Here is an 18,407-nt window from a genome sequence, read left to right as displayed (position 1 = left end):
CTCTCTGGCCTCAGCTCTCTGCCGTGTGGTTTGGGTGTGATCACTCCCTTCCACGGGGATAAACGGCACCGTGGGGGGCTCACCGGAGGCAGGGGGCGTGGCCAGCACAGGTGACCCCCACCCAAGACCCTGCCTCAGGCACTTTGAGCAGTGGGGAAGGCTGGCCCCTGAGGTTGGGGGGACCGGGGTGGGGGCTCACTGGCCTTCTGGTGGCCTCAGGCACGCCTGTGGCAGGTGCAGTCTGTGGGCCCGGGGACGGGATGGGCCCAGATGTTCAGCAGATTCCCTGGCCGGCTGGTTCGCTCGGCCCCGGGACTGCTTTGCAGCTGGTGGCAGGTGCTCCCTCGTGGGGCCACGGGGCCTCGGAGTCCACGGCGTCTCTCCCTCAGGGCCAGAGCCTCAGTCTCTGAGGATGTGTGTGGGGGGGGGGGAGTCGGTCTGGGGGGGCACCAGGGCCTGGCGCCAGCCTCACCGGCTCTTGCGGCGCCACAGCCAGGTCTCGCTTGGGGTGCGTCCTTTCAGAGGCCCCAGAGGCTCCCGACACTGTGGCCCTTTGGGTCCCGGCCTGGGTGGTGCCTCCCCCTGTGGGTGTGGCCTCCCCAGCACCCTCTTCCCCCAGACGGAAGGTCCAGGCTGGTGTTGGAGCTGTCACTTTCGTCGAGTTGTTTATCTCGTCAGGTTATTTATCCTTTATTGTTTCCGCTGCGCGTCCGCCACACCACCAAGCAGTCCCCCAGTTCTCTGCAGACCCGGGCCAGGTTCCGCACACACTAGCCCAGTTCCGACCGTCCACCTGCAGACGGCACCGGCCCCATCGAGGGCTCCATGCTGGGAGGCGGCCCCCTCCCAGTGCCACCACGGGTCCAGCTCGTCACCTGGGCTTCTGGGCAACCGACCCCAGGGTGAGGGTTGCCATGACCTCCTCTTTTGGGCTTGATTAGTGGTGGGAGTGGCTCCTTTGGGAGGTGACAGGTTTGTCGTGAGAGGACCAGGCCTGCAGAGGAGGCCCCACGCCCTGCCCGAATATCCGGGTGTTTGTCACCCCGGGGGGTCTCGGGGACCTGTGCTCTGGGGGTTTTGTGGGGGCCGCTTCACGCAGGCAGGGCTGACTCAGCTGGGGCTCGTCCCCAGCCCCTCTCCCCCCTGGAGATCTGGGGTGAGGCTGAACTTCCAACCCTCCGAGTGCAGTGCGTGGTGTGTTTCCCTGGCAACCGGCCCCCATCTTAGGTAATTTGGGGGCTTTTCTAAAGTCAGCTTATTAGCATAACAAAAGACATCTCCCGGCTCTTAGGAAATTCCGGGGCCAAGACTGGAAGACCCAGTGCACAGCTCTCTTTATAATCAGTGCCCGGGGCCGTCGTCCTTCTGACTGGAGGGCCCTTGCAGCCCCTCCCTGTCCTTCCCGGCTCCCTCAGAGGGGGTCTGTCTGCGGAGGCTCTGGGGGCACAGGCACAGTCACGCGGTGCCCGTGGGCAAGCGTGTTCCCGCACAGCTGGCGTTCTGCACCTCCGTCCCCAAGAGCTCAGGCGGCAGCTCCTGCTGCACCTGCCACAGCTTTTGCAAAGTGCTCGCAGGTGTCACGTGTCGATCTTCACCCTGGTGACTCTGCCTGCAGTGAGTCAGGGCCACTCAGGTGCCGCCCACGTCCCCCACCAGGGTCCTTGCCAGGTGACAGTCTGCAGGAAGGAAGCCGGTTGCGTTCTGAGTCAGGTTGCCTTTCTCCTTCATCCCGTCCGTCTTCAGTGTCTGCTGTGTCGGCCCTGGGAGGACCTGGGGCGTGTGAGCCTGTGGTCACCTCCTCAGCCGTCCCAGTGACGCTGTCCCCAAGCATCCTGTGTCACTCACAGCGGGCCACGGTCTGCAGAAATAAATTGGTTTTTCATTTCAAGCTCCTTCCATCAAAAGCTGCGCAGCCCCGGCTTGTGTGGCTCGGTGGGTTAGGCGCTATCCAGTTGGGTTCCCAGTTGGGGGGCACCCAGGTTCCGGGCCAGGTCCCCGGTCCGGGGTGTGCCAGGTGCAGCCAATCAGTGTTTCTCTTCCTCTCTTTCTTCCCCCCATCTTCTCTCTCTACATATAAATGAATAAAACCTTTTCCTAAAAGCTGCACGGTCCTTCCTTCTTGGCTTTACGTCCCAGGTGTGGTGGGGGGGTCTTTAGGTCACAGAGTTGTGACTTGCCAGTGGATTGTGGCCCTGAGGCCTGGGCTGTGCAGTCGTCCTGGAGATGGTCGGGGTGCCGCATCGCCCCAGTCCAGGCGTCTCCCCGCCCCCTCTCCGCTCCCCCTCAGGACCTCAAGCCAGTCATCGACGGGATGGACGGGATCACAATCTCTCAGGGGCTGGGGCTGCAGGACTTCGACCTCATCAGGGTCATCGGGCGCGGGAGCTACGCCAAGGTCCTCCTGGTGCGGCTGAAGAAGAACGACCAGATCTACGCCATGAAGGTGGTGAAGAAGGAGCTGGTGCATGACGATGAGGTGGGGGGCCGCGGGGGGCACCGGGGGAGGGGCGGGGGGGACGGGGGGGGGCCACCGTTCTCGCGTGGGTCTTGGCTCTGGCTTCACGGGCTCAGTTCCGGTCGGCGTGAGGTGCACAGGGCGCCGTGCTGACCTTGCTGAAGCCCACACAGCCGTGGCGTCCCGCACGTCCCCATGTCTGGCTGGTACGTCCTCTCTCTGGGGCCAGGACGATCTCAACCCCCAGAAGGAGCTGCGCCCCCCAGGCCGGGCCCCCGGCAACCCCAGCTCTGCCTTCTGTCTGGGAGGGTTTGCCTGTTCCGATGTCTCTCACACACACAGTCACACACACACACAGAGTCTCACACACAGAGTCTCACACACACACACACACACACACACACACACACACGCTGTGCGGCCTTGAGGGTCCGGCTGTGCACTGAGCGTCGTGTTCGAGGGCCCCCCACAGAGTAGCCTGGGTCGGGCCTCGCCCCAGTTCGCGGCTGAGCAAGGTGGGCAGCGTGGTCGGGCATTTGGGTTGGGCTGTTTGCTGGGAGCAGAGAGCCTGTGGACACGTGTGTGCAGGCGTCTGTCTGTCTGAACGCGTCCCTGTGTCCAGTCTGGGGGGTCTCCCGGCAGGAGTGGGATCACTGGGCCGTCAGGCAGCTCCGCTGTCAGCTCTCCGAGGAGCCGCAGACCTCCTTCGGCGGCAGCAGCTGCGCCCTCTGCGTCCTCGCCTGGGTCCCAGGTCCCAGGTGCCCTGTCCAGTGCCTGCCGTTTTCTGGGCTTGGATTAGCGCCGCTCTGGTGGCTGTGAAGTGGCTGCTCCCTGTGGCTTCAGCTGCATCGCCACAGTGATTAGAGATGCTGAGCACCTTGCCAGGGGCTCCCTGGGTCCGTGTGCTGTCTCTCAGGAGCGGAGAAAGGGCTGTGCCCAGGGAGCCGCGGTGCTGCGTGGTCCAGCCGCTGCGGCCCAGGGGCAGAGTGGGGCCCTGCCCACCAGTGCATGTATGCGGTGGGGGTGCCCGTGTTTGAGCCCTGGCCCCGCTGCTGGCCCGAGGCCCTGCTGGTGGGCGCAGACCCCTTCCCGGCACAGCAGCCAGCCACACAGCAAGTGCGGTGTGTGGCGCCCGGTCTGCAGGGGCCCCGGAGAGGAAAGGCATTAGGGCAGTTAGTGCTTCGGTTCATCTCGGGGACCTCATGCTGTCCACTGGGGGCAGGATGCGGAGGTGGGCTTCCAGGTGGTCCCCAGAGAAGGGCACGGCCCCCGAGTTGGGGAGTGGGCTCCGGGCACGTGAGAGAGACAGCAGTGTCCTGTGGCTCGGAGCCTGGGCCACCGCAGCAGTGGCTGGGTGGCGGCCCTCAGGCAGACGGGAGCTGTGTCTCAGCCTGGAGGGCGGGAGGCGGCCGTGTCAGTGAGGGACCTGCCTGGGAGGGGAGGAGGCATCCCAGCCCCCAGCAGGGTCTTCCGCCTGGAGGTCCGGGTGCCTGGCTGCCCTCGCAGAGCAGGTGTCAGGAGTGCCGGTCGGAGGCCGGCCTGGCGGGGGAGGCACTGAGTAGAATTACCCAGCAGCCATTGCACGGGCGTGGCTAGAGCGGGGGACAGGAGGGCCCGGGGTCCTCCGCACGCACAGATGGGACGGAAGCCGTTCCGCCCTTGGGGTCTCCTGGCAGACGGAGGGGCAGGAGGAGCCGCACCCCGGTTCTGGCATGGATCGGGGGCAGCCCTGTGGAGGGAACGGGACTGGGAAGGTGCCTGTGGGACTCCACCCTCAGATCCCAGGGGGTCTTCAGTGGGCACGAAGCCAGCCACTCACAGGCCACCAGTGACAGTGGTGGTGACGGCCGGCGAGGGCCGGGTGGTGGAGACGTGTCCCTGAGTGGGTGTTGCCTCTGCGCTGTCGCCCCAGTGGGGGCGAGAGGCCCCGGTGACCTCCCAGCCTCTGTTGCAGGACATCGACTGGGTGCAGACGGAGAAGCACGTGTTCGAGCAGGCGTCCAGCAGCCCCTTCCTGGTCGGCCTGCACTCCTGCTTCCAGACGGCCAGCAGGTAGGGCATCGGGCTCTGCGTCCGGGGGTCTGGACTGCGTGGGAGCTGGGCTGGTGGGAACTGTAGGCCTCCCCCAGTGTCAAGTGTGGGGGTTTGGTTCGTCCGACTAGCTTCCTGGTCGTCGACTGGGGTCATGTTAAGTAAATTTCACATTTGGGAACCTAAACGATTTAATCACAAAATCTTCATCAAAAGCGTCCCGCTGGGTCCGGCGCTGGGTCAGGTCAGGACGACCCCATGAGTGGGAGGTGGGTCCTGCTGGGCCCCGCTGACTCGGGGAGCAGACCAGTGACTGCTTCCGGCTCCGCCCGAGAGCCCCGCCGCTCTGGAAAGTGCTGGAGACGCCTGGTCTGGGGCACCGAACACACACGCCGTTCAGTCTCGGGCCAGTCGACTGGCACTCACCCAGCTCGTTGGTTGCAAAGCTGTCGGCTGTGTCCCGGGTTGGGGTCCTGGAGGCTTTACTAGGATACACAGGATGCAGCTGGTCGCCGGGCTCAGGGACGAGGTTCTCGGCTCCACGCAGGAGACCAACTGCTCGCCCCTCGAAGGCCCCGCTGCGGGCCGGCCACTCGGGGGGGCCTCCCGTGGCCTGCACCCTGATGCTGGGTGCTCAGCTGGGGTCGCACCAGCAGCGTGCCCACCGCCTCGCCCACCCTCGGCTCACCTGACCTTCAGCCCCCTCCGCCCCGGTGCTGGCCAGCCGTCTGCGTATCCAAAGCTCCTGGGACGCACCGGCCTTCCCCCGCCAGGCTGCGGGGGCCCCTCCCGGGGTCTCATGATTCTGCCTCCTGAATGGGTCTCAGACCCCCCGCCAGCCTGCTGTGTCGCCTGGTCCCTGGTCCCCAGGCTGCCCGTCCCCCCATGTGCTCCCTAAGACCTGTGTAGAGAGTGTAGATCCGTGTGTCTGTCTCCGGTTCCGGAGCCCCTCCGCTTACTCCCCAGGTGCTTCTGGGGTCCGGGGCCAGGGCAGTGTGGCCGGCTCTGCCCTGCTCCCCACTTTATGTGATGCGGCCGTACCACCTGGCGGACGGCCCTGTCCTCCGCTCGCCCCGCTCTGCTCTGGGGCTCCCTGGGTAGGCGACAGGCTTCCTGGCTGCACACGTCACGCTGTCTCGGGCCCTGGTTGAGCCATGACCACAGTGCCCGGGATGGCGACCTGCCTGGGGAGGGCAGCCCACCGTGAGCCCACCCCTCCTCACGGGACCGTGCAAAGCATTCCTTCTGGTTTGTGCTGAGTTTTGGGAGGTAAAAGGGACACCCAGCACGACTACCTCCCTGGCCCCCGCCCGAGCACAGACAGCGCTTCCTGTTCTCTGGCCCCGGGTCCCCGCTGAGTCACCTGGCCCTGGGCACGTCTCAGTCATTGAAACCTCCATCTGTGAGCTGACTCCGTGGGGCCCCACTTCCGTGCTGCTGCTTCAGGCCGACACCTGGAAAACTCGCCTTCAGCGGCCACAGTGGGGAGGCCCGGCCCAGGAGAACTGACGTGTGCCCGCAGTCACTCGGTGGGCGACCTCTGAGCGGTCACCGACCCTGGGCGAGCCGGGCAGGGCTGTCCAGGCTGCCCTCTTCGCTGCCCTGGTCCGTGTGCCATGAGAGTGCAGGTCCCTCGTGGGCCAGCCGGCTCCTGACAGCGTGTGGGCGGGGCTGGGGTCGGCCAGTTTCTCGAGGTGACGCCTGGTGTGCTCTGTACAGACGTAAAGCGACATCTGTCAGGACGCACTGACCCGCCTGTGAACGGGTTGGTGAAGACGCACCAACTGGCTCAGAGTCAAGGTCACAGTCTGCTTGCACCTGGGCCGAGACCCGCGTGCAGCGGGGGGCTGTGCGCTGGGGCAACGCGGGAGCCGGGCCCCGCCCCGGCCCGTGTGCAGCTCCTCCTGACCGGCCACACGGGCTCTGTTTGCAGCCCCTCCTCTTCCCGCCTGGGCCACCTTGCCCTGGTCACCCCAGCTCCCTGCTCCGGGACTGTGACAGCAGGGTGACCAGCTGCTGGGAGGCCCGTCGGGTGGCCCCCATCTTCACAATCCCTCTCCAAGCCCCGATGTGACGGCCACCAACAGCTCCCTTGGGCCGACGCCAGGTGGCTGTCAGCTGGCACAGCTGCCCGGGCGCCCATGCAGATGGTGGGGGGGGTGAGGGGGGGGGGCAGGGGTGGTGCCGAGCTGTGGTGGGCGGCTGAGGGTCCCTGCAGGCATCGGGAGGGCTTTTCCTTTGCCCCCAGAGTCACCGAGGGTTTGCTGGGGCCACGCAGCTGCCACTGTGTGTGACACACCAGGGCCCTGTTACCCTGGGGCTGCAGCCCCTAGTAGAGACCTGGTGACAGGCAGCGAAGCCCCCCGCCCGCCGGCGACCGCAAGGGGCTCCAAAAGGGGAGAAGTGGGCACCTCTGCCCCCCAGTCCAGGGGTGCCCGGCGGTGTTGCAGCACAGACTGGGTCCCGCGTGACGGGAGACCGACATCACAGCCACACAGCCGCCCCCTGCCAGTCCCCACGTCTGACCGAGTGCACTGTGGGGCCACGTGAGTCACGTCAGCGTCACTGTGGATCGGCAGTGACAGACCGCCTCTGAGACACGGTGAGGCGGCGCCGAGCCCCTCCCCTCCGCAGGCAGCGTGTGTTCTGGCTTGGCGCCTGGCGGCCGTGGTCTGTGGCAGAGCTCTGCGGCCCATGGCCACGCAGCCCGTCGCCGTTCTCTGTGCCCCTCGGCCTCAGCCGGACACGGGGAGGCTATGTGCCCGTGTGCCAGTCTGCAGAGGCCACGGAGGAGCTGACGGGGCCACTGTGGCTGCGGGGCGGGGACCAGGTGAAGGTGCCAGGACCCCGGTGGCCATCACTCAGGACCCTGGCCGGCAGGTGCTGCCGTCCTTGGGAGCATGTGTCACCGCACCTTCTGAACGCAGGGCGGCTGTGGCCACCGTGACTGTGAGCAGGGAGAGCCGGTGTGGAGAGCAGGTGTGCAGTGGCACCTGGCAGTGCGGTGGCGGCTCTAAGCCCTGATTTTGCCCCCTTCCATCTGGATCATCTGAAGTGGGGAAAGCACGGCCCTGGCTGCCCAGGTCCGGGGCAGGTCCCCTCGGGCCGCCGCCTGCCCACGAGGGCGTCACAGAGACTCGGCTGTCCCATGTGGGTAATGGTGGCTCTGCCAGGGTGCCAGGAGTGGTTTTCTTTCCGCATCAAGGGCAGTAGATGCCAGCTGTTAGGAGTGACAAAGCCCTGGCCAGTGAGGGACCCTTGGGACGCGGCCTCCACACCCTGAGCCCCCGTTGCTGCTTCCTGCGCTGGAGCTGGCGGCTGCGGCAGGACTGGACCAGCCAGGACCTGGTACTGGGGCCGGAGGAGCCGCTCGAGGGCACGGTGACCTGGGACAACTGCGTGGAGATGAGGCCACGGTGCCGCCACCTTGTGCCACTGGGACGCTCTGCCGGGCACAGGGCCCCTCTGGGTCGGCGGTCGGGCCCACCCGGAGCCCGGGGCTGCTTCTGTCAGGACCGGACGGGAACCGTGCTTTGGCCACCTGCTAAGTGACGTCAGGAAGAAACAAGAACACAGAGTGAACGCCATCAGAAGCCCCACAAGTACGAGCTTCTCTGTAAGACCCAACACGGTGGGAGTGGGCGGAGGGCCCAGGACGTCGCCGGGGCCCACGTGCCGGGTCGAGTGCGCAGTCCTGCCGGGGCCTCGCGGCTTTCTGTCGTTCGGGGGTTCAGATTCAAACTGCCTCACTCCGGAGAGAAGAAGAACCTGGGCTCTTGTTGGGACAAACCGTTTAGATTCCTGCCGAGACCATGGACAGGCCTGTGATGTCAGGCAGCCCCTGGCCCCCGCCTGCCAGGGCCTTGACACGTGTCCGGAGCATGTCCCTCTCGGCTCTGCTGTCAGCCAGCTCTTTGTCCCCATCGCAGAACCTGGCCCCCTGGCTCAGGCGTCCTCTCTGCGGTGACTCTCCAGCAGGTTCCTTTGGTTTGCGGCAGGAACGAAGGACATTCTGTGTACGCGCCCTCCTCCCAGGGGTGCCCCTGTCCACATGTGACCCTGTGCGGGGACGCAGCCATCCCTGCCTCACCTGGGATGACGCCGGACACAGCGGATAAACCTGTTCCCTGCTCAGACCTTCAGCCTGTGCGCAGTGAGCATCGCGCTGGCCGCTGTGCACCTGGGCGTCAGGACAGCAGAGCCAGACCACCTCCGGTTTCCGACAGGCCGAGAGGCAGACGGACGGACAGCTCCGGCCTTCACCACCGTAGGGGCTGGAGGGGTGCTGAGGGGGGAGGGGGGCGCCGGTACCAGGGCCTCTACCTGTGAGCACTGCACCACTTCCATCCAGGGAAAGGGGCCTGTCTCCTGGGGCTGCAGGCCAGGGAGGCGCCGGCCCTGCTTGTGCCCACACCTGCATCCTCCTGCGTCCCCCCGGCGGATGCCGCCTGCAGGCCCCGCAGCCGGGTGGGGGCAACAGGCAGGCTGGGGGTGGGCAGTGACCGGCTGAGAGTGGTCGCTTGTCTCACAGCAAGAGCGTCAGGCGCTCTGAATGGTCTCCCAGTGGAGGAGGTGCCGGTCAGGAGGCACCCCCCCCCCCCCCCCCCCCGCGGCGCTGTCCACAGCCCACGTCTTGGCGGGGACGCTGAGCCGGCCCCGGGTGCGCGGCTCTGCCCATGTGGGTGCGTCGTACTCAGGGATTTTCACTGAGGGCGTTCGGTCCGCCTGTGGTTCGTTCTTGTGCAACTTTTTCTTTAAGGGGTTTTTTTTTGGTCATTTTTTCCATGACTATCCCCCATATACCCGCTCCCACCTCTACTGCCTTAAGCAGTCTTTGCTGTTTTTTTTTAAATATATATTTTTATTTTATTGATTATGCCATTACATTTGTTCTATTTCCCCCCTCCATTCCCCTCCACCCTGCACCCCCCTCCCCCACCAATCCCCCTTTTAGTTCATGAACACGTGTCTCAAGTTCTTTAGATTCTATATTTCCTCTACTATTCTTGCCCCCCCTATCTATTTTCTATCTACTGTCTATGCTACTTATTTTCTGTACCTTCTCCCCCCTTCTCCTCCTCCCACTCCCCTGTTGCTAACCCTCCATGTGATCTCCATTTCTGTGGCTCTGCTCCTGATCTAGCTGTCCTCTTAGTTTGCTTTTGTTTTAGGTGTGGTTGTTAATAACTGTGAGTTTGTTGTCCTTTCACTGTTCATGTTTTTTTTAACTTTTTCTTAGATAAGTCCCTTTAACATTTCATATAATAAGGGCTTGGTGATGATGAACTCCTTGAATTTGATCTTATCTGAGAAGCACTTTATCTGCCCTTCCATTCTAAATGAAAGCTTTGCTGGATAGAGCAATCTTGGTTGTAGGTCTTTGGATTTCATGACTTGGAATACCTCTTTCCAGCCCCTTCTTGCCTGTAAGGTCTCTTTTGAGAAATCTGCTGACAGTCTGATGGGAAGTCCTTTGTAGGTGACTGTCCCCTTAATCTCTTGCTGCTTCCAGGATTCTCACCTTCATCTTAATCTTGGCTAATGTAATGATGATGTGCCTTGGTGTGTTCCTCCTTGGGTCCAACTTCCTTGGAACTCTCTGAGCTTCCTGGATTTCCTGGAAGTCTATTTCCTTTGCCAGATTGGGGAAATTCTCTTATTATTTGTTCAAATAAGTTTTCCACTGGTGGCTGTTTCTTTCCCCCTTCTGGTACCCCTATAATTCGGATGTTGGAGTGTTTAAAGATGTCCTGGAGGTTCCTAAGCCTCTCCTCATTTTTTTGAATTCTTGTTTCTTCATTTGTTTCTTGTTTCTTGTTTGGTCATTTTTTCCTTCCTTCTGGTCCACTCCCTTGATTTGAGTCCCAGTTTCCTTTCCATTACTATTGGTTTCCTGTGCATTTCCCTTCATTTCAATTAGTTTAGCCTTCATTTGTCCTCTAATTTGTGACTAAAATCAACCAGTTCTGTGAGCATCCTGATCACGAGTGTTTTCAACTGTGCATCTGAAAGGTTGGCTATTTCTTCATCGCTTAGATTTATCGGCTCTGGGGCTCTGAGTTGTTCTTGAGCCATGTTTTGATCTGTTTGTGCCTGTTATGTATGAGGAGCGGAGCCTTAGTTGTTTACCAGGGTGGGGCCACCCAGGTCACTGGTTTGTGACGCTGTATGTGAGGGCGGGATCAGAGAGGGACGGTGGCGGTCCTCTCTGCTCGCCCCTGCCTGTTTATCTGAGCGGAAATGTGCGAGCCTGCCGCCCTGCACTGCACAGTCTCAATGCTCGCTTCTTCACTGGCTTATCTGCACGCAAATGCTCGACCAACCGCAGACAGCCAGCCGCGCCTCTTCCCTGTGTCCGCCCGTAGCCAGCCCGCACCTGGGATCCGCGCCCTCGGCTGCCCCTGCACCGCCCGGTCGTGGACCTTCCCTGCCCGACCCGCTCCGCTGCTGGCTTCGCCCCTCTCACCGGTTTAGCTGAGCAGTTCGTTGATTTCGGACTCTGTACAGTCGATTTTCTGTGGTTTGGTTGCGTTTATTGCTGTTGAAACTTTGTTGTTTTTAGGTTTGGTTGTGCGAGGACGCAAAGTGTTCCCACCTACGCCTCCATCTTGGCGGAAGTCCTCTCTTTGCTGGCTTTTTAAACTTTCCTTCCTTTGTTCTCTGGAGCTTTCTACACCACGTTGATGGAAGCCCTTGGGCAGCACCGGGGGCGGCCGCCCCGGAGGTGGGGATGCGAGCGCAGGGCCCCTGGGTCGACGCCGGCCCCTCCCAGAAGACGCTGTGTGTCCCTGGGGGGCTCCCGGCCTCAGTGTCCCGTGTTGCCTGTGTCACCGTTTGCGCGGGTCTCGCTGGCGCGGCGGTGTCCTTCCCGGATTCCACCATCTGTTCATTTTCCCCGGAAGTGGCGTTGCCCGAGTTGCCGTGGTCGCTGACATGCGGGTGCTCCATGTTGGGGTGAGGCCTCTCTCGGGGGGCAGGCTCCCCAGGCACAGGACTCCTGACTGGGAAACATCTGCCACATGTTTTGAATTTGAATAAATGCTTTAAAAACAAAAATCCTGGGACTAACGTTCAGGTCTTGGGTCCCTTCCCAGTCAACGGGTTTACACACAGGTTGTGCTTAGGACAGCGCCTGATGCCGAGGCCACACTGCCACCCCCCCCCCCCCCCCCCCCCCCGTCCTCGTGCCTGTGCGGGGCCAGGTGGCACAGGTTTGGCCTCTCACCTGCAGCGTGAAGGCAGCCAGGCCACAGGGATGTGCAGGGACAGGCTGTGGCCGGGCCAGGGTGGTCGGAGGTGCTCCCAGCGTGTCCTCTGGAGGTGGGGACAGACCCTGGGTGCGGACAGGCCCGGCGGGCTGAGACACGGGGTCGCCTCCCACCCAACCCCCCTGACAGATCTGGTGACCTAAGGCTCTGAGAGCCGCCCTCACCCAGGTGCTTCTGGGAAACTGTGTGGGTTTTATGTTGAAAGTGGAGCCTTGTTAAATGTGGGGACGAGCTTGTCTGGAAAGAGACCAGGAGCTAAACCGCCTGGAGACGTGGCGGTGCCTCGCCGATGCCCCGACTCCCCGTGGGCTGGTCGGCGCCGACCCCCGACCCCCACCCCTGGGGCTCTGCGCTGTGCCTGCCCGCGGCAGCCCCGCCCACCGGCCCCCTTGGCCCCTCCTGGCCACCGCCCTCTGGCACTAGGACCCTGCCTTTGCTCCTCCTCCCGCCCACTCTCCCCTCCCTGGGGTCCCCCCAGACTCAGCAGCCACAGCGGTGGTTCTCGGGCCTTTCACCCGTCACCTGGCCCGCGCACCTGGTGTTTTCTCAAGTGCACAGCTGGTCCCCGTTGCTGGCCAGACCTCTGGTCCTGGCGAGGCCCCTGCTGCCCACCCACCGGGGGCCTCTGGCCAGGGCCCTGCCCTCCTTCCCCTTTGCTGCCCTGAGGCAGACAGCTGGCGGGTGGGGCGGGGGCGGAAAGGTGCGGTTCCTGAGTTGTGCCAGGGTGTCAGGGTCAGAACTGGGTGACAGTGGTCTCGAGTGACACCTCGATGGCTGGGGCATGGCCCTGCCTCCTCCCGGTCCGCTTCGCTCTAGGCGGCTTCCTCTGCTGACCCCCGGGCGCAGGTCAGGTGACCCGGGCCTCCACCTTCTTCCTCCACTCAGGAGAGTCGACGTGACAGGGAGAGAGGACAGGCTGGGGGCGGGACAGTCTGTCACCAGGGAGGGTGACCCCTGGGCGGGTCCCCAGTCAGGGGCTCCCGCCTGTGGGTGGGTCCAGCCGACGCCCACGGTCTCAACCCACACCCCTACTCTGTCCCACCAGGCTGTTCCTGGTCATAGAATACGTCAACGGCGGGGACCTCATGTTCCATATGCAGAGGCAGCGGAAGCTGCCGGAGGAGCACGCCAGGTGGGTGTGGGCCCCGGGGAGGGGGTGCCCTGCCGTCCCCTGCGAGCGGTGTGGTCCAGAGCCACCCACGGTCACCGACTCGGGAGGGTCCCAGGAGTGGCCGGGGGACCTTTTCCATGGGAGTGGGTCCTGCTGTGCTCTCCCCTGTTCTGTTCCCAGAACGGGGACAGGTTCTCACGCAGGGCCCCCTGGGGACGAGAGGAGGAAAGCCCGTGTGTGGCTGTGTGGCTGCCTGTGGCCTTGGGCGTTCGCTGCCGCGCCGCCCCCCCAACCGCCTTCCTGTTTTCCACTGTTTTCCCCCCGCGCTTCCCGCTAGAAAGGCTCCCAGGCCGCTCTGAGTCGCCCTGGATCCTCTTGGCAGTGGCAGTCGATAAATCAGTCACTGTTTCTGGTTGAGAAACGCCCGTCACGTGGCATTTGGCACGTTAGCCATTTTCAAGGGCACGGGGGACACTGCCACTGTCATGCAGCCGTCACCACCCCCTCCAGAACCTTCCATCCCCCCGAACCACACCCCTGGCCCCACGACACGCTCTCCACCCCGCCCCCGCCCCACTGTCCGCTCTGTGTCTGTGGGTCCGAGTCCTCCAGGGACGTCCCGAGAGTGGAGTCACGTAGTCTCTGTCCTTCCGTGTCTGGTAGGTGTCACGCGGCGTGACGTCCTCCCGGTCCGTCCACGTTGTAACACGTGTCACGGCTACTTCCTTCTAAGGCTGAGCGATGTTCCCGTGTGGCTGGACCACCTCACGTGTGTCCGTCCTCCATGGACACTGGGCTGTTGTCACGCTCTTGGCGATTGTGAGCAGTGCTGCCGTGCGCGCGGGGGCATACCCATCGCTTCACCCCTGCTTTCAGCTGCTCAGGGGACGTGTCCAGCAGTGGGACGGCTGGGGCGTGGGGCAGTTCTGTTTAGAGGACTCCCTGCGTCGTCCCCCACGGCAGCTGCGCCCGTTCACACTCCCGCCAACGGTGCACAGGGCCCAGTCTCTGTGTCCTCGTCCCACTTGGGGTTCAGGTTTGGGTCTGTATGTGTTTGGTGGTGTGTGCGTGTGCGTTTGGTCGTGGCCCGTGTCTCCCTGTGGCTTCGATCGGCGTGTTCCAGGCAGCTGGCAGGCTGAGCCCTTCCCCCGGATCCGTGGGCCCCAAGCTCTGGTCAGCCAGGGGCGCAGGGCCCTGCGAGGGGAGAGCAGGCCCCTGGCCGGGCCCACTGACACCAGGGCGCCCTCAGGTTCTATGCCGCCGAGATCTGCATCGCTCTCAACTTCCTGCACGAGCGGGGGATCATCTACCGGGACCTGAAGCTGGACAACGTCCTCCTGGACGCCGACGGCCACATCAAGCTCACAGACTACGGCATGTGCAAGGCGAGCAGCCCCCCGGCTCTTGGTCCCCGTGCCCCGGCTGGCCCCGCCCCCCCAGTGGCTCAGGGCAGAGACGCCGACCCGAGGCACACGGTCCCTCCGGCACGGTCCCAGCAGAGTTGGCCTCCCTCCCGGTAACCGACTCTGTCCCCACAGGAAGGCCTGGGCCCTGGGGACACCACGAGCACTTTCTGCGGAACTCCGAATTACATCGCCCCAGAAATCCTGCGTGGGGAGGAGTATGGTGAGCACGGGCCGCCGGGCGGGGCAGGGCCAGGCCAGGAGGCCGCGGAGGTCACAGGGCAGAGTGGGGGCAGCCGAGGAGAGGGGTTCGCTGACCGGTCACGCCAGAGCCGCAGGCCCTGCACACACCTGTGCCCCCACCCTTCGTGCAGCCCGTGCGGGCCCCCCGTTGTCCCGGGCGTCCCTGGTAGAGGACACAGGACAGACCAGGGTCCGAGTCGGCAGTGCTGCCGTGCTCCGTGACCAGCCACCCGGCGGACACCGCTGTGCACTCTGCCCCCACTTCCTCGGCCTGGGAAGCAGCGTGCTCTGGGCGTGGGCATGCCGATGTCTCCAGGAGACGTCAGACTCCTCTCAGCAGTCCCCTGGCCGTTAAAATGAGGGCTGGGCGGGACCCGCCCTGTCAGGTGCTCGGGCACCGGGGGCCAGAGGAGGACAGGTTGCTGGACCACAGGAGAGGACGAGACTTTGGGGACAGCTGGCTGCCTGTGGGCGAAGCTCCCCTGGCATGTTCCTGACATACCAGCGTATTTGACCGTGAAACCCAGACCACAAGCACAGGAGAGAACGTGGGGCGTCTCAGAGGAAGGGGTTCCCCAGCCAGGAGGGCTGGCGGCCACCCTGCAGATGGGCCGTGGTCCCAGTTGCTGGGGCCGCACGCAGCATCGAACGTCCCGGCGCGGAGCCATGTCCAGGGGCCATGTCCGCAGTGCAGAACGGCTTTGGAGTCGTTAGAGGAGCCCTTAGCCCACCAGGGCAGAGGACAGAGAGCGGCCAGTGCAAGGGAGGCAGGGACAGGCCGCCTGGCCCGGTGGTGTGACAAGTGTGCCCCCCCCCCCCCCGTCCCCAGGCTTCAGTGTGGACTGGTGGGCGTTGGGCGTGCTCATGTTCGAGATGATGGCCGGGCGCTCCCCCTTCGACATCATCACCGACAACCCGGACATGAACACTGAGGACTACCTGTTCCAAGGTGACGCTGCGGCCGGAGGGTCTCCCACCAGTCCCTGCCCCTGGACCTGGCGGTGCCCCCACAGACTGGGTCAGGCCAGCCGAGGGCAGGGGGCACCAGTCTTTCCTGTCACCAGGGAAGAACTTGTCCTGATGTAGCACAAACCCTCCCGCCCAGGGCCAGGTGCATCCTGGAGGCCTGGCGGGGGTGGACGGCAGGGGCGGGGGTGGCTTGGCCAGGGCGTTGCCCCTTCAGCCTGTTGGGGTTCCCGGCCACCCAGAGCACTGGCCCTGCCTCCAGGACGCGGCTGGCCCCACGGCGCCCCCTGGCGGCCATGTGCAGGGGTGCCGTGTTCACCGGGCGGGGCGGGGGGCGTGGTTGGCGCAGGCTGGCCACCTGGGGTCCTGGGCAGCAAACCCGTCTGAGCCCTGCCCCCAGGGCTCCCTCACTGCAGCACCGTGGACACGGCGCCGCGGCGAGAATGCAGTGTCTCACGTGGACCCCACCTTTGCAGTGATCCTGGAGAAGCCCATCCGCATCCCCCGCTTCCTCTCCGTCAAAGCCTCCCACGTCTTGAAAGGATTTCTGAACAAGGTACGCTCACAGCCCCCAGCCTCCCCGCAGGTCGAGCGCAGGTCAAGCGCGGCGGCGGGTGAGCCTTCTCCACTCTGGCTGGCGCGTGCTCATCTGAACTCTGACCCCTAGGACCCCAAAGAGAGGCTCGGCTGCCGGCCGCAGACTGGGTTTTCCGACATCAAGTCTCACGCGTTCTTCCGCAGCATAGACTGGGACCTGGTAACGCCCCCGCGGGCCGCCCTTGTGGGCGGATTTGAAGGTCATATGGGGCAGGATGGGGAGGCAGGACCAGCTCATTCCCTGGGGACAGTGCTGCTTGGTGACCCTGAGGTCGCTGTGTCCCGTGGGGAACCCGCCCCACCACGGTTCTGCGCGAACTCACAAGTGGGGCCGTCCCGGGAAGGGTGGCTCCTTCTGCGGGCTCCCACACCTGGCGCGGGCTGGGCCGCGTGGGCGGGGGCCTGTGCCCGCTCCTGACAGTCCCCAGCCGCTCCCGGGGCCTTCCTGCCATCCAGTTGCTGCTCCTGGCCACTGGGCCCCCACGGACACACGGGGCACAAGTTGGGGTTGTCTTGGCATCAGCTAGGCTGCCTCTGTTTTGGGCTGGCGTCTGGGCCCGGCGCCTCCTTGGCCTCCGTGGGCCCGCTGAGGGGGTGCTGGACACCTACATGGCGTCTCGCGTGCCCCCAGCTGGAGAAGAAGCAGGCGCTGCCGCCCTTCCAGCCGCAGATCACGGATGACTACGGCCTGGACAACTTCGACACGCAGTTCACCAGCGAGCCAGTGCAGCTGACGCCAGATGACGAGTGAGCTCCGCGGGGGCGGGGCCGGCGGGGCACTGGACCAGAGCCGGGTGTGGGGGCGGCCGGAGGGCGAACCTGGACCGTGCTCTCTGCCTGTGCCCACAGGGACGCCCTGAAGAGGATCGACCAGTCCGAGTTCGCGGGGTTCGAGTACATCAACCCGCTGCTGCTGTCCACCGAGGAGGCCGTGTGAGGCGGCCCGCGTGAGGCCACCCGTCCTCTCCCCCGACCCCGCGCGTCGGGGCGGGCGCTGCGCTGAGACTGCCCGCGTAGCCGGGGCGCCTCTCGGGGCAGAAGTCTCCCAGCAGCCCGCACAGCAGCTTCGAGCCGGAGGACTTTGCTCTTTGTGCCTGCGTCGCGGAGGCCCCGCAGCGACCGCGTCCGAGGGAGACACGGCCCGCGGTTCCGAAGGTGCACACTTCCCACAGATAAAGCGGAACTGACCCGCTGCACCGGGGGACTCACCTGTAATGTCCGGGGAATAAAGCGTACCGATGGTGTAGACGCGCCCTGGCTGCCTTTTTTCTCGGGGCGCCTGCTGGGGTCGCGGCAGAGTGGGCTGGGGACGGGCGTCTGAGTGCCTGGGACGAAGAGCTTTTACAAATTCGGAACATTCTCTAAGTCCTGGGGAGTTCCTTTGTCGATGCTTAACAGGGGTTTTCACACTGAGCGTGGAAGCAGCGGGGAGTCCACCCACACCGCGTCCCCGGAGCACCGGCAGACCCAAACATGGGAAACTGCGACTCAGGGACTCAGAATGCGTCCCTGAAAACGCTGAGCGGCGCCGGTTGGGGGTGTGTGGGTCGGTCAGGGCGAAGCTCAGAATCAGAAGACGTCAGACCCGTGTGTGGGGGCTGAGCCTCGTGGTGAAATGGCACCCAAGATGCCCAGGTAGTGCGCCGCTGCCCGGACAGCTCACTGGCGACGTCTGAGCGGGCGCACATGCCGCCAGGTCACCCCCTCGGTAGAGGGACAGCCTGAAGAGCCGAAATGAAGGACTTCTGGAAAGAGGCAAGTCACCTGTGTCTTTAAGTCCCTAACACGTGAGCTGGGGCTCCTCAGACACCAAGGCCCTGAGCATCCAAGCATCCAAGCATTCAAGCATCCGTCCATCCCCAGCGCAGCCACGCCCACAGCGTCAGTGGTGGGCGGGGCTATTCCCTCCTGCGCAGCTGGCAATTTGGGGCAAGAGGTCACGGTGAGAACAGCGGAAGCAAAGGAGCTGCTGCCGCAGTGTCCAGCTCTGAGGGCCTCGGCGCAACCCACGCCCAGCACAGGCTCGGGCTCCTCAGGGCCCCAGGTGCTGGGACAGGTGCGCCAGGCTCTCCGACACCATCCCTGGGGTCCCTGCCCCGCCCCCCACCCTGGGGTGACAGAGCAGCTTTTATGGACCACAAGAGGCTTCAGACGGCCAGACCCACGTGCCACCAGAAGGACCCACCTCCAAAGACCCAGACCAGGAATTTGGGGTCTGAGAGCCACCTAGCACCCCACGGCTGAGGGGGTCCGGCAGCAGAGCCTGGTCTGTGGCCCCGGGCCATCCCCATGACTGCTCAGCAAAGAGCCAGGACACACCAGTGTCACCCAGG

General features: G+C 64.4%; 1 protein-coding gene across 4 annotated transcripts in view; it reads left to right on the top strand.

Annotated features, from left to right (window-relative positions):
* Positions 1-17,320, top strand: part of PRKCZ (protein kinase C zeta) — a 60,632-nt gene extending 43,312 nt beyond the window's left edge. For all 4 annotated transcript variants that reach the window (XM_053660493.1, XM_037146933.2, XM_037146935.2 and 1 more), the window contains 10 exons: positions 2,288-2,476; positions 4,410-4,507; positions 12,800-12,886; positions 14,115-14,250; positions 14,404-14,491; positions 15,341-15,460; positions 15,954-16,033; positions 16,145-16,234; positions 16,706-16,821; positions 16,924-17,320. In XM_053660493.1, coding sequence (XP_053516468.1) covers positions 2,288-2,476; positions 4,410-4,507; positions 12,800-12,886; positions 14,115-14,250; positions 14,404-14,491; positions 15,341-15,460; positions 15,954-16,033; positions 16,145-16,234; positions 16,706-16,821; positions 16,924-17,011 — 1,092 coding nt within the window. In that variant the 3' untranslated portion in view covers positions 17,012-17,320. The remainder of the gene's footprint in view (positions 1-2,287; positions 2,477-4,409; positions 4,508-12,799; positions 12,887-14,114; positions 14,251-14,403; positions 14,492-15,340; positions 15,461-15,953; positions 16,034-16,144; positions 16,235-16,705; positions 16,822-16,923) is intronic.
* Positions 17,321-18,407: the final 1,087 nt, after the last annotated feature.

This window comes from Artibeus jamaicensis, unplaced genomic scaffold, assembly GCF_021234435.1.
Source record: "Artibeus jamaicensis isolate MK-2021 breed Jamaican fruit bat unplaced genomic scaffold, CSHL_Jam_final scaffold_847, whole genome shotgun sequence".
NCBI lineage: Eukaryota > Metazoa > Chordata > Mammalia > Chiroptera > Phyllostomidae > Artibeus > Artibeus jamaicensis.
This window is presented reverse-complemented; position numbering and strand designations above follow the sequence as displayed.